Source organism: Leucoraja erinacea, chromosome 1, assembly GCF_028641065.1.
Source record: "Leucoraja erinacea ecotype New England chromosome 1, Leri_hhj_1, whole genome shotgun sequence".
Classification (NCBI taxonomy): Eukaryota; Metazoa; Chordata; class Chondrichthyes; order Rajiformes; family Rajidae; genus Leucoraja; species Leucoraja erinaceus.
The window spans coordinates 144,507,450-144,521,877 of NC_073377.1; the positions used below are offsets into that span (position 1 = coordinate 144,507,450).

General features: G+C 42.9%; 1 protein-coding gene across 1 annotated transcript in view; it reads right to left on the reverse strand.

Annotated features, from left to right (window-relative positions):
- spock3 (SPARC (osteonectin), cwcv and kazal like domains proteoglycan 3) overlaps positions 1 to 14,428 on the reverse strand; it is a 435,237-nt gene that overhangs the window by 48,127 nt on the left and 372,682 nt on the right. The window contains exon 7 of the mRNA XM_055645071.1: positions 543 to 671. Within this exon, the coding sequence (XP_055501046.1) occupies positions 543 to 671 (129 nt within the window). The remainder of the gene's footprint in view (positions 1 to 542; positions 672 to 14,428) is intronic.

A 14,428-nucleotide genomic window follows, 5' to 3' on the forward strand; every position in this document is an offset into this window, starting at 1 on the left:
CCAGAATTGGCTAGGATTGACGGGCAAATTATACTTAAAGGGTTGACGGTGGAGATGTAATGGCAATGATTTAAAGACCGCATGGATGAACTCCAAAAATTGTTCATCCCTGTCTGGTGAAAAAATAGAACGGGAAAGGCGGCTCAACCTTGTTTAACGGGGGAAATCAACAATAGTGTTAAATCCAAGGAAAAGGCATATAAATTGGCCAGAGGAAATAGCAAACCGGAGGACTGAGAGAAATTTAGAACTCAACATAGGGGTTAATTAAGAGGGGGGGAAAAAGCATGAAAGAAAGCTTGAGGGGAATATAAAAAACTGTACACCACTATTCTCTGTGTCCTATCACCAAGCTATTTGTATGTGTCTAATTTGCCAACATTCCTGGCATCCTTTGTGCTTTAACTTTCTGCACCAGCATAGGGAAGAAGAAGTTAATTTGTTCAGAAATAAAACAGTCATGTCATAACTGGTCATTAGTGATAAGAGATAGTTTCTTAAATAGAACGTTCAATGAATAAAATCATGATGAAAGCACTTACTAACTCGATCCTTGTCCTGTCTCTGAAATGCACGGGTCTTCTTGTTGTGGTTTCCATTTTCATGTAACACTTTGAACCAGTCTTTTAGCCTTGATACAACTTCTCTGAACTCCCTCTCACTGCATTCTGCTGCAAAATTAAAATTAGATCAGCTATTAAAATATGCACGATCAGATAACATCAGTCTAATTTCCTTACTTCCTTTGAATGCTCCAAATTCTTTGCTTCAACTGAATATTAGAAGTGGGGTACACTGGACAAACATCATTGTATTACACATTTAGTACATGAAACCAAGGACAAATCCCTGCTCCAAGTGGCTATCGGTGAAGTGAAATGAATCACCACTCTCTGAATTCAACTGATTTCGTATAATATCCAAAGCTCTATAGCAACCGTTTCATGATGAAAACAAGGCATTTTTTTTAATGAACACGGATGCTATGAAATGACAATTTGCTTTCAACTCATGTCTTTTACATTCTTAAGAGATTCATAGCCACTGCTGATTTGTGGATAGAAGTCAGCGGGAAGATCACACAATGTTCATCTATCCATAACTAAAACTCCGATCATGTGCTCTTCTGGTTTGCGCGTTTATTCTATTTGCGCAAAAACGGTGCGTGATAGCGCTCCGATTGTTCGAACTGCTTACTCACCGTTCACCTGTGCTGTGAGTGCAACAAGTTTCGTTCCGAACGATGGTGTATTGTAAAAGTTATTAAGGTTTAAAAAATCGTACAAAAACGTGCATGCGCAGATTGCTGTCAGTCACCTCCACGCAGATTGGTCTCTTCTGTCAGTCAGGAAGGAGGGTCACCAGGCGATGGCGATGCCACCATCGCCGCACTGATTGGTCGCGTCCACTGTCGGAGCCTGAACTGGATCCCAGGCGGCGGCTGAGCTGAGGGCAGGAGTCGTGGGCCAGGGTCAAGGTATACCAGCGCCTCGAGGGCCACATGGCCGCCGCCATCCTGCAGCACCCGCTGGCGAGGGCTTTGCAGGCAGCTCCCGGGGCGCCCGTCAGCCTCACCCCCAGGCCCCCGCATGGCGAGCCGGACTCCGTCAAAGGTCGGTCCTAACGGCCTTGTTCCGGCAAGAGGACCTGGGTAGCGCTGGGGCAGGGAATTGGAATGACGGGGGGGGGGAGAAATGAGGAGGAGGGAGATGGGGTGGTAGAAGGAGGTGGGGGGGTGCAGCGCTGAGCTCCGCTGTCTACCCGCTGGCGAGGGACACTGCAGGTCCCGGGACGGGGAGCGCCTCAGTGGCCCCTGCTTGCGGGCGCGGACACCGGGAGCGGCCCTAATGCACAGCAGCATTACACGGCAAGAGGGAGCACCGCAGCCCGGTCCATGGCACGGGGGGGGGAGAGAATATGGAGGGAGGCGGGAGCAAGGGATGAGGGAGGGAAGGGGGGAGAGAGAGAGATGAGGGGGGGGAGAGTGGGATGAAGGAGGGTGTGGGGCTTGGAGAGGTTAGAGAGGGATGGGGGGAGAGAGAGGGAAGGAGGGGGGGAGTAGATAGGGTGGAAGTGGGGTAGAGGGGGACAGGGAGGGGTGATTGGTGTGAGTGGTGGAATATTGTGTTGGGGGAATGGGTTGCGTTGGGGGAATGGGTGAGTGGTGGAATATTGCGTTGGGGGACCAGGCCGCTCGTGTGATAGGGTTGGGTCCCACTTAGTCTAGTTAAAAATAACAGAGCGCTGTAAAGTCTTCTATGATCATCTGAACTGCCTTAATAAATGTTTCACATAACTGGTTTACTGGTTCAACTGAAAAATGGATCCAACAGCAGAGCACTTCCTCAGTATTGCACAAAGATGTCGGCAGAGATTGTGTGTTCAACCTTTAATTTAGGAAGAATAAGAAGGAATTTCTTGCTCAGATTTTTAAAAGAGACATTAAACATACCTTCCACACTTTCTTTGTAGCACCGTAAACAGAGTTAAAGAGTTAGACTGCACAAATCTGGAGACAACTTTCACTATGAATGTGGGGAGGATGTTTCCACCAGTGGGAGAGTCTAGGACCAGAGGCCATAGCCTCAGAATTAAAGGATGTTCCTTTAAAAAGGAGATGAGGAGGAATTTCTTTAGTCAGAGGGTGGTGAATCTGTGGAATTCATTACCACAGAAGGTTGTGGAGGACGTCAGTAGACACTTTTAAGGCAGAGATAGATAGGTTCTTGATTAGTACGGGTGTCAGAGGTTATGGGGAGAAGGCAGGAGAATGGAGTTAGGAGGGAGTGATAGATCAGCCATGATTGAATGGCAGAGTAGACTTAATGGGCCAAATGGCTTAATCCTGCTCCTATCACTTATGACATGACTATATGGATAATGTATTATAACTGTATTCTTTGTTATGGCTCGTGAATCAATTTTTCACATATTACCAGCAACAAAATGATATAGGTACAAACTGTATAGGCAAGACTGAACCTTTGTTGAATTTACTGCGGAAAAGAGATATTTCGGCTATAGCACATGTGATACAACCACCCGTGATGATTCTAACCATATTTTATAATTGTATCCAAATTTCACATATATTGTAAGAGGAACTGCATATGCTGTTTTAAACTGAAGGTAGACACAAATTGCTGGAGTGACTCAGTGGGACAGGCAGTCAGTCTGAAGCAGGGTCTCAACCCGAAAGGTCACCCATTCCTTCTATCCAGAGATGCTGCCTATCCCGCTGAGTTACTCCAGCATTTTGTGTCTATTTTCACATTTATTGCATTGAATATTTAATTGTTCAAGTTCACACTTTTATTGTCACATGCATCAATTGGTACAGTAAAATCTGAGATACCAAACAGCCATCAAAATAAAAAGAACACAATACACAATAGAGTTTAACATAAACATCCACCACAGTGGAATCAACATTTCTCACTGCGATGGAAGGCAATAAAGTTCAGTCATCTTCCTCCTTTTGTTCAGCCGTGGTCGGAGCCCTGAACCCTCCGCAGTCGCCGCTATGGACGGCCCGATGTACAGGCCCTCTCGCAGGGATGATAGAAACTCCCAATTAGGGTTTAGAATCACATGTTTTAACAAAATGCATGTGATATTGTGAATTGATTCATTTAGGTTCAAGCAATGGAATAATGAATGTGTGAGTTTCAATAACATGTAGATGTGTAGCTATGTTATTCTCACTGGTGTCCAGATGACACAGCACACCGTACTTTCTGTGGCTTGTGAATTACTGTAAAGGGGCTGTCCCACTTGTAAAGGGGCTGTCCCACTTGGGCGACCTAATTGGCAAGTTTAGAAGAGTTTGAAAAAATGACATGTTGAAGACCTCCTTCGACTCTGTAGAAGACCTCCTTCGACTATGCTGAAGACCATGTTTGACTAGCTATGACTAGCTATGACTAACTTTGGGAAAATTGGAAACCGAATAGTGGAGAGTGAAGCCAACCTCCTTCGTTCCCCTTCGACAATGATGAAAACTATCTACAACTACCTTCGACTACCCTCGATTACCTACGACTAACATGCCAACCTCCTACGACCTACTACGACTAAACCTACGAGTAAAAAAAAGTATCGATTTTTTCCATGGAGACATTTTTTAACATATTGGAAAAACGCCGTGACCTAGATGAGGCCTCGAATACGCGGAGACCACTCTTGAGCATGAAGGAGAGTTACGAAGCCATCCTTTGACCTCGTGTCGACCATGCTGCGAGTATGAGTCGAGGGCAAACTCGCCAGAACTCGGGGATTAGGTCGCCCAAGTGGGACAGGCCCTTAAGTCAGACCTCCAGATAACCTTCTGTATTTAGTGCTAATAGATGCTAATAGGTTGTACACAAAGAGCGGCAGTCAGATGTAAAGAAGGAAGGCAAGGATCATCCTGTGTGAAGAAGCATTGCCACCCAATCACTCCTTTAGCAGTGTAACTCTTTTAGAAGAAATCCTACTTTCTGAATAATAGCCGTCAGTTTGCATTTCTCACAATTAATTAAGCATGGCTTAATTAATTAGCACACAGCAACTAAAGCATTACTTAAACTAATCACCAAGGACTTAACAAAGCTAACCAGCCATTTTCTATGTTAAATATCTATATTAAATAGACTACCCACTACAATGTTTGGTACAGAAAGTGGTTTTGGTTAAAGTGCACATTGTCAGATTTTAATAAAGGCAATTTTAATATATTTTGGATTCATCATGTAGAAATTACAGCAGTGTTTATACATAGCCCCCCCATTTCAGGGCACCATAATGTTTGGGACACATGGCTTCACAGGTGTTTGTAATTGCTCAGGTGTGTTTAATTGCCTCCTTAATACAGGTATAAGAGAGCTCTCAGCACCCAGTATTTTCTCCACTCTTTCCATCAACTTTGGAAACTTTTATTGCTGTTTATCAACATGAGGACCAAAGTTGTGCCAATGAAAGTCAAAGAAGCCATTATGTGACAGAGAAACAAGAATAAAACTGTTAGAGACATTAGCCAAACCTTAGGCTTATCAAAATCAACTGTTTGGAACATTAAGAAGAAAGAGAGCACCGGTGAGCTTACTAATCGCAAAGGGACTGGCAGGCCACGGAAGATCTCCACAGCTGATGACAGAAGAATTGTCTCAATAATAAAGAACAATCCCCAAACACCTGTCTGACAGATCAGAAACACTCTTCAGGAGTCGGGTGTGGATTTGTCAATGACCACTGTCCGCAGAAGACTTCATGAACATAAATACAGAGGCTACACTGCAAGATGCAATCCACTGGTTAGCCGCTAAAATAGGATGGCCAGATTCAGTTTGCCAAGAAATACTTAAAGGAGCAACCACAGTTCTGGAAAAAGGTCATATGAACAGATGAGATAAAAGATTTACTTATATCAGAGTGATGGCAAGAGCAAAGAATGAAGGAGAGAAGCAACTGCCCAAGATCCAAAGCACACCACCTCATCTGTGAAACACAGTGGTGGGGGTGTTATGGCCTGGGCATGTATGGCTGCTGAAGGTACTGGCTCACTTATCTTCATTGATGATACAGCTGCTGATGGTAGTAGCATAATGAATTCTGAAGTATATAGACACATCCTATCTGCTCTAGTTCAAACAAATGCCTCGAAACACATTGGCCGGTGGTTCATTCTACAGAACGACAATGATCCCAAAAATACTGCTAAAGCAACAAAGGAGTTTTTCAAAGCTAAAAAAATGGCCAATTCTTGAAAGGCCAGATCAATCATCCGATCTGAATTGAGCATGCTTTTTATATGCTGAAGAGAAAACTGAAGGGAACTAGCCCCCAAAACAAGCATAAGCTAAAAATGGCTGCAATACAGGCCGGGCAGAGCATCACCTGAGAAGACACCCAGCAACTGGTGATGTCCATGAATCGCAGACATCAAGTAGTCATTGCATGCAAAGGATATGCAGCAAAATACTAAACATGACTACTTTCATTTACGTTACATTGCTGAGACCCAAACATTATGGGTGCCCTGAAATGGGGGGGACTATGTATAAACTCAGCTCTAATTTCTACATGGTGAAGCCAAAATGTATAAAAATTGCCTTTATTAACATCTGGCAATTTGCACTTTTACCACATGTTTTTTTCTATTACAAATCTCAAATTGTGGAGTATAGAGGCAAATAAATAATTAATGGGTCTTTGTCCCAAACATTATGTAGGGCACTTCATAGAGGGTGTGATCCACAGAGTACATATTTGTGACGTGCTGGAACTAACATTGCCTCGCATGGATAAACCATGCTTTTCTACCCCATGTACAAATAAAAATCCTGCAAACAGTGGCAGGGCATTTATATAACGCAGCTCTTTGAGTATGAGTGAAAAGTATAAGAATATTTACACCTGCACGTTAGATCTCTTTTGGTTCAAATTGAGCATTTTTCTGCTGTCGTTGCTTAAAAGTGGACAAGCAGATTTAGTTAAGTTTAGTTTAGAGACACAGCACAGAAACAGGCCTGTTGACCCACTGAATGATCCACGCACATTAACACTATCCTACACACACCAGGGACAATTTTACATTTATACCATGCCAATTAACCTACAAACCTGTACGTTTTTGGAGTGTGTGAGGAAACCAAAGATCTTGGAGAAAACCCACGCTGGTCACGGCGAGAACGTACAAACTCTGTACAGACGACACCCATAGTCAGGTTCGAACCCGGGACTCTGGCGCTGTAAGGCAGTAGCTCTACCACTATGCCAACTTTGTGGCCTAGTTTCTTGTAAATTTACATGTTTAGGGACATGTAAATAGCTTAAGGATAATTCTGTCCTGTCCCACTTACGTGTCCTTGGCACGCTAATTACTCGACCTTGTGGTCACGTTGAGACGCGACGGTCCCGCGAAGGTCGCGTGCAACTTCATTCGACCGCACAGCTGTCTGGAGCGCGTGACGTCATCTGAAGATGGACACAAAATGCAGGAGTAACTCAGTGGGACCGGCAGCATCTCTGGAGAGAAGCAATGGGTGACGTTTCGTGTTGAGACTCTTCTTCAGTCTGAAAGAGGGGTCTTGACCCGAAATGTCACCCATTGCTTCTCTCCAGAGATGCTGCCAGTCCCGCTGAGTTACTCCAGCATTTTGTGTCTATCTTCAATTTTCTTGGCCCCGTTCTGGGAGTAGAAGTGGGGGCGGATCCAGACTGCAACGGCCGTGAGCCCCAGGCTGAATTTGACGATCGTTTGCCTGCTTCTGCTGTTTTTGGAGGTTAGTCGTTGCGTCGTGCCAGGGTCTTGGGCCTGTCCTACTTTGGCCGTCAGTTACATGACAGGCCGTTGGCGCGCAAAGATTTTGTTCGCTACAAACATTTCGGAGCCCGATGTCGCGCACAATTCCAGAACCCTCAGTGCTTCTCAGTGGGACCGGCCCCGTGCGGCCATACGATGTCCGTGTGCCTCAACGCGACGACGAGGTTGCGTAATTTGCGTGCCAAGGACACGTAAGTGGGACAGGCCCTTAAGGCTTCTTTTGATGGGTTAAGTCTCACTATTTGGGAAATCCTGAAGGAAAGGTCAAAACTAAAACAGTATTATGTGCTTGCCTGTTGAAACAAGAAACTGCAGATACTGGTTTACACAAAAAGACACAATGTGATCCGTCAACTATCCACATTCTCCAGGTGTGCTGCCTGACCTGCTGGGTTACTCCAGAATGTTGTGTCTTTTTTTGGGAACTCCCCATATATGACCTGGAGTTTGCAATTGTCTTGAAATTACAACTGGGCAATCTCCTGGTCTAATGTCTTCCCTCACATCAAGCTGGAAGCTCACCGAGGACCCCGTGTATAGACTGCTTGAGAATGGAGGGGATGTTTCACTGTGCTTTTACTGAGCAATAAGAAGGGCACTTAAAAGTGATCATAAGTTTATGTGCTGGGAGCAGAATTAGGCCATCAAGTGTACTTCTCTATGCAATCATGGCTGATCTATCTTTCCCTCTCAACCTCATACTCCTGCCTTCTCCCCATAACCCCTGACACCCGCACTAATCAAGAATCGGGCACTCCCTGCTTTAAAAATATCCACTGACTTGGCCTCCACAGCCTTCTGTGGCAAAGAATTCCACAGATTCACCACACTCTGACAAAAAATCCTCCTCATCTCCTTCCTAAAAGAATGTCCTTTAATTCTGAGGCTATGACCTTAAGTCTTAGACTCTCCCACTAGTGGATACATCCTCTCCACAAAAATACGCAATGACTTGGCCTCCTCAGCTGTGTGTGACAATGTTTAGCAATTCATATATTTTGCTTTGCAAATCTCAGGTGTAATTAATCAATTATACTTAAACTTTCACTTAAAACTCAATTATATTGTTTCAGACTGATGTCTTATATTTAAAAAAATATAAAAATATTTTAAATGAAATAAAAAAATTGCTGCACCTTTAATACTCCTGCACATGTTTGGTATTGGTGAACAAAGTCAAATTAGTTCCTCATTACTTGGGATTTTATTGATCTTGTCAAGCGTACTGAGAGAACCTTTGTTTTTGTGTACCATCTAGGTATGTCATATTATATTATAGGTAGCGCAAAAAGAGAAAGGAAACAGATTGCAGAATATATGTAATGTGTGGGAAATGAACTGCAGATGTTGTTTTAAACCGAAGATAGACACAAAATGCTGGAGTCACTCAGCAGGACAGGCAGCATCGCTGGAGAAAAGGAATGGATGATGTGTCGTGTCCAGACCCTTCTTCAGACTATAGTGTAGAATTGCAGAATATAGTGTTACAGCTACAGCATAAGCATGGACAAAAAAATTGCCAAAGGCCATAAAGAAGGTGATTGGGATATCAGGAATACATTATTGCATGGTAGAGGCCCATTCGAGAGTTTGATAACAGTGGGGAAGCAGCTGCTCATGAATCTGGTGGGATGTGCTTTGGTATCCTTTGCCTGAAGGGAGAATGTTGAATGAAGATAGAATGACTAGGGAGTGAGTGGTTGATGATTCTGTTGGCTGCTTTCCTAAGCCAACTTGAAGTGTAAATGGAGTTGATAGGGGGAAAGGCTGGCTTGTGTGTGGCCACAACTCTCTGCATTTCTTGTGATCAAGAGGCCAAACTCTAACCAAGCCAAGCTGTAATGCATTGGAATAGAATGCTTTCTATGGTGCATCCACAGAAATTGGTAAGAATTATTGGAGACGTGCTAAAATGTCCTTCTGATGAGTAGAAACATTAGTGTGCTTTTATGGTCACAGTGTCAGTAAGGTTGTATCAGGTCAGGTTGTTTGTGATTTTTAAACATGGGAACGAGGTTCTTGAACTTCCCTATTTCAGCACCGTCGATGGAGAGGGGGCATAAACTCCACTGCACTTACTAAAGTAAATGACAAGCTCCTTCTTTTTGTTTGGATTGGGGTAGAAATCGCTGTCTTGATACCAGAACTACTGTTTTGAGATCTCGTCTACTAAGGTATTGCCAAATGCCTTGATAAACTTGACTTGAAATGGAGTTAGAGCAGAATTTGGGCACACAGTCGTGAGCGTATTGGGAGTATGGTAATGGCCGGAAGGCGCAGCCTTGCACAGCACTAGTGTTGAGAACAGCAGTTTCCAACGTACGACAGTGTTTATGATGAGGGAAAGTAAAGATTGTCAATCTTCACGTGATAGCAAAAATCACACTTGCAGATGCAATAAATATTCGGTGTCTCATAAAATATTGCTCACAATAGGCATATCTAAGCATTTTCTGGAATTCCCCACGTTCCCAGAGGCAGTGTATCAATAAGAAGCAGATCCTATAGCAGCAGAAACCAATGACCAAAATTACCACTTTGCAAAGAAGCTCCTTTTTTTGCACTTGGGGTTGATGTTGTTACCTACACTTCCTTCAAACAATAGTTACAGAATGTCAAACTGTACACTTGTTATCTATTATGACGGCATGAAAATGAAGATTGTATGCAGGCCTATGTTATTTCTGTGCATTACACACTGAATGGATAGTTGTGTATAAGAGTGAATAAGAGAATAATAAGGGCAGCACGGTGGCGCAGTGGTAGAGTTGCTGCTTTACAGCGCTTACTGCACCAGTGACCCGGACCACGGGTGCTGTCTGTATGGAGTTTGTACATTCTCCCCGAGATCACGTGGGTTTTTTCCAAGATCTTTGGTTTCCTCCCACACGCCAAGGACATTTGTAGGTTAATTGACTTGGTGTAAATGCAAATTGTCCCTAGTGTGTGTAGGTTAGTGTTAGTGCGCGGGGATCGCTGTTCGGTGCGGACTTGGAGGGCCGAAGGGCCTGTTTCCACGCTGTATCTCTAAACTAAACTAAATTGAAGAGTAATTTACTACAGGTATGTGGCTGGCATAACTCTCAGGCTCATCCTCAAAGTGAGGTCTGGAGGGCCGTAACTGGCAGTAATGATATCACCAAACTTCTTTGGAATAGAGAGGCATTCTTCTTGGCTCCAAAGGAATAGTTACAAAAAGATGAACTAACTTTTTACTGAAGAATCCTGATCAAATTAGGTATGTCACATGCTGGCTCAGGGGTGACTAACTTGACGTTGGCTTAATTTTATTTTACCCCATGGATTAAGGTATTCCCCAAGGGATCATTCAGTTAAGACGTGCAGATTGCTGTTAACAATGCCAACATTATCTACATTACTCCACAGATGATTACTTGGCAAAGAGCATTGAAAGCTCCCCATGATTCGTGAAAACAGGTTTGATTGTGAAAACAGCCATTAAATTTGGCCAGATGCAGCAGACACCATGGCCTCAACCCAACTACATGAGTATCATCACCAGTTTCTACACTTGACATGATATTGTGACACAAGACTGAAGATAGACACAAAATGCTGGAGTAACTCAGTGGGACAGGCAGCATCTCTGGAGAGAAGGAATGGGTGACGTTTCAGGTCAAGACCCTTCTTCAGACGCTTCTCGACTTAAACGTCACCCATTCCTTCTCTCCAGAGATGCTGCCTGTCCCGCTGAGTTACTCCAGCTTTTTGTGTTTATCTTTGGTTTAAACCAGCATCTGCAGTTCCTTCCTACACATAATATTTGGACTATTCCAAATCCTTCATAATTGATCATTACTTTTCTACCGTCTCACCTTCCAGTGAGTAAAATTGAACCACTTATATTTAATTATCAATTCTACACAGCTGACAGCACATTTGTAGTTAACAAATGTTATTCTTCTAAGGTAGTCCCTCAGAAACAAGATTAACTTGCTTTTACTCTAATTGTGTTGTTTTTGGGGTTGCAGATGATGGTAATGTGGAACCCACAGACTCTGCCATGGGTAGAGCAGGATGAGCAGATGATTGGGTAATTTGGGAGATAGTCCACTCCTGTTGTTTAAACTAGTCTTGTGCGTGCTCCTGGAGCTAAGATTCATAATGCCATTCTTAATACTTTTCCATTGTGAGCAGTGGGTGTCAAGGAAAGAGCGTTCACGTGGCTGCCCTGTTTCCACCAATCCTTCCCCCACCATGCACAAGAAGCACAAGAAGCAATAGGAAAGACACCATTGTATGCAAATGCCGAGAAGTGTGTTCAGCTCTGGCTGAACAACATTTAATCTTGTGTGTGGATTCGATAAGAAGATTGTGAGCAGTCATGGGCCAGAATTCGGAAAAATGCTTCACTTGTCCATGGAGTGTTGTGAATGTACTTGAAGAATTTCACTTGTCTACCTGGAAATCTCTTGCAATGACAGAGTTTGAATAGACTGTCTAATTCAGAGGTCTGGTGTTGGGCACACAAATAATATGGACTGCTCAATTTAGAGTCTCAATGCCAGGAATGTTGGCCTGGGAGAAGATGCTGATATTGATTCACTTATGGTGCCAGTAAATTTAGAGGATTTTGTAGAGACAGTGGTGGCGGCAATTCTTCAATATTTTCAAGTGCCTGTTATCGGTTAGTCCATGCCTCAGAGATGTGCAGGATAGCAAGGATGATTGCTGCTTCCCTGTAGACCATGATCCTTGTCTCAGATCTGTAAGTGTGCAGGAAGGAACTGCAGATGCTGGTTTAAACCGAAGCATCACTGGAGAGAAGGAATAGGTGACGTTTCTGGTCGAGATCCTTCTTCAGACTTTCGACCCAAAACATCACCCATTCCTTCTCTCCAGAGATGCTGCCTGTCCCACTGAGTTACTCCAGCATTTTGTGTCTGTCAGGTTTGAAGTCTTGATCTTCAAATAATATTATCCTCAGCTAGCACAATAAAAACAGTTGAATTTTATCATCAAAGTAATCTGCTGAGAAATATAGGAAAAAATCCTATATTTCCCAGTTTTGTCATGACATCATTGGAGGGTAGAACTGCACAGCAGGGGTATATCAGTAGGTAACTTTAGTTTTAAAGATTCTAAGTGTTAGTCTATTATTTTGCATGTTTCAGTGAGCATGTCAACGTGACCTTAAGCTTGGAATAAAACGGGCACTTATGTAAGCATATCTTGTGACTGTCATGCAGTTGTAATAGTGATAATGAAATCATTATGAATTTGAGATAAAATCAAACCAGTATTGCTCTAACTCATTGTCACTTTCAGTCAATTGGAAATGAAGGATTTGCTATTAGAACGTAACCAAACGCCTGACTGACATTAAGATGCATTATGAAACTGACATGTGTTTATAATTATGATGCAATGTTGACATTTTTTGCAATGAGCAAGAACCTCAGGGGAAGTGGGAAACTATTTTACAGCCTTAACAGTTACTAAACAGCAGCACCCTAGAATTGTACCATAGGTGAAAAACACACACCCATACAAACATTCAGTCCACTGCCCTACATTGAAGTTTAGACCGCTCTTATTAGGTAAAAGGGATGAATCAAAATTTAGATGCAGGAAGACAATTAAATAATTTCTAGTTCCGTAAAACTGCTCGTATTGCTTCAGTGAAAGTAAATCTGATGAAAACTAAAAGTTTGTTTGAAAAGAAAATGAGAAAAATGACAAATTAGATCTTAGTTTTCTGTGCACCACCACCTATATGTCTTTGACTTATTCAGGCTGGCCAGCTCCCACCGCTGGCCTGCCTGCGGTCTATAACATCGAGAAGCCGCAGTCTCCGGTAAGCAAGCGGCCGATTCGGACACTCCAAGAGTGTGGTCCATCCTTCCCGACATCGGAGCTTCGATCATCCCGACGAGAGGGCCCATACATCTGGTCGTCTGTAGCTGCAACAGCGGAGGGTCAACGCCCCAAACACAGGTGGACAAAAGGAGGAAGACTGGTTGAACTTTATTGCCTTCCATCACAGTGATCACTGTAGTGGATGTTTTTGTTAAGTTCTATCATTCTTTTAATTGTGTTGTGTTTGTTTAATTGTATGGCTGTATGGTAACTCAAATATCACTGTACCTTAATTGGTGCACGTGACAATAAATGTGAATCTGAATCTGAATTTGAATGCTTCCACATGCCTAATACATCTTCACAATGTTAAATGCTAATGGTATATTTAGATAATCCAAATCAATGGGTTCCAGGTAGTTTGATCATTTTACATCCCGGTGAAGCTGTTATTCAGCAACCTGCTGTTGGTAATTAAGTGGTTAATGATCTGGGCATAATTTTTTTCCTTTGCGTTATTCGATAATCAGTAAACTGCTCAATCAGTTAAACAGTGTGGAGAGATGTAAAAAAATGCAGCATACTAAAAAGTAAAATAAAAAATTCAGAGGAGCACAAGGGGAAAAAAAAAAGATCTTAATGACTGGGGAATAACAAGTCAAAGAATAGTGGTATATATAGTTGTAAAACTAATCTGACAATGCAACTAAGAATCGGTTAAACTGTTTTAAAGATGCACTAAGTAGTCATAATACAAATACGGGAACTGCAGACAATAATACCAAGTAATAAAGTCAGATAGGAGGATGTAAATAGTCTGATTGGTATGTTTGCCTACAATACAGAAATTGGTGGATTCGCAGAATGAAGAAGGTTGTCTAAGGATATAGCGGGACATAGATCAGCTGGGTGGAATGCTGGTAAATGGAATTTAATCCAGCCTAGCGTGATTTGATGAAGTGTGAAGAAGGGTCTTGACAAAAGTTATCAAAAGTCCTAGAGAGGATCGTGCACAGGCAATTGATGGCCTTTTTGGAGGAACATGACGTTTTGGAGGTTTTCCAGTCCGGTTTTAAGTCCCGGCACAGCACAGAATCGGCCCTTTTGAGGGTTTTTAATGATATTTTTTTGGCTACTGATCAAGGTGACTGTGTTGTCCTCGTGCTTTTAGATTTGTCAGCTGCCTTTGACACAGTGGATCATGAAATTTTGATCTCCCGTTTGGAGCAGTGGGTGGGTATCAGGGGCATAGCACTGGAGTGGTTCAGGTCGTACTTGGCTGATCGAACTTTTTGTGTCAGCCTT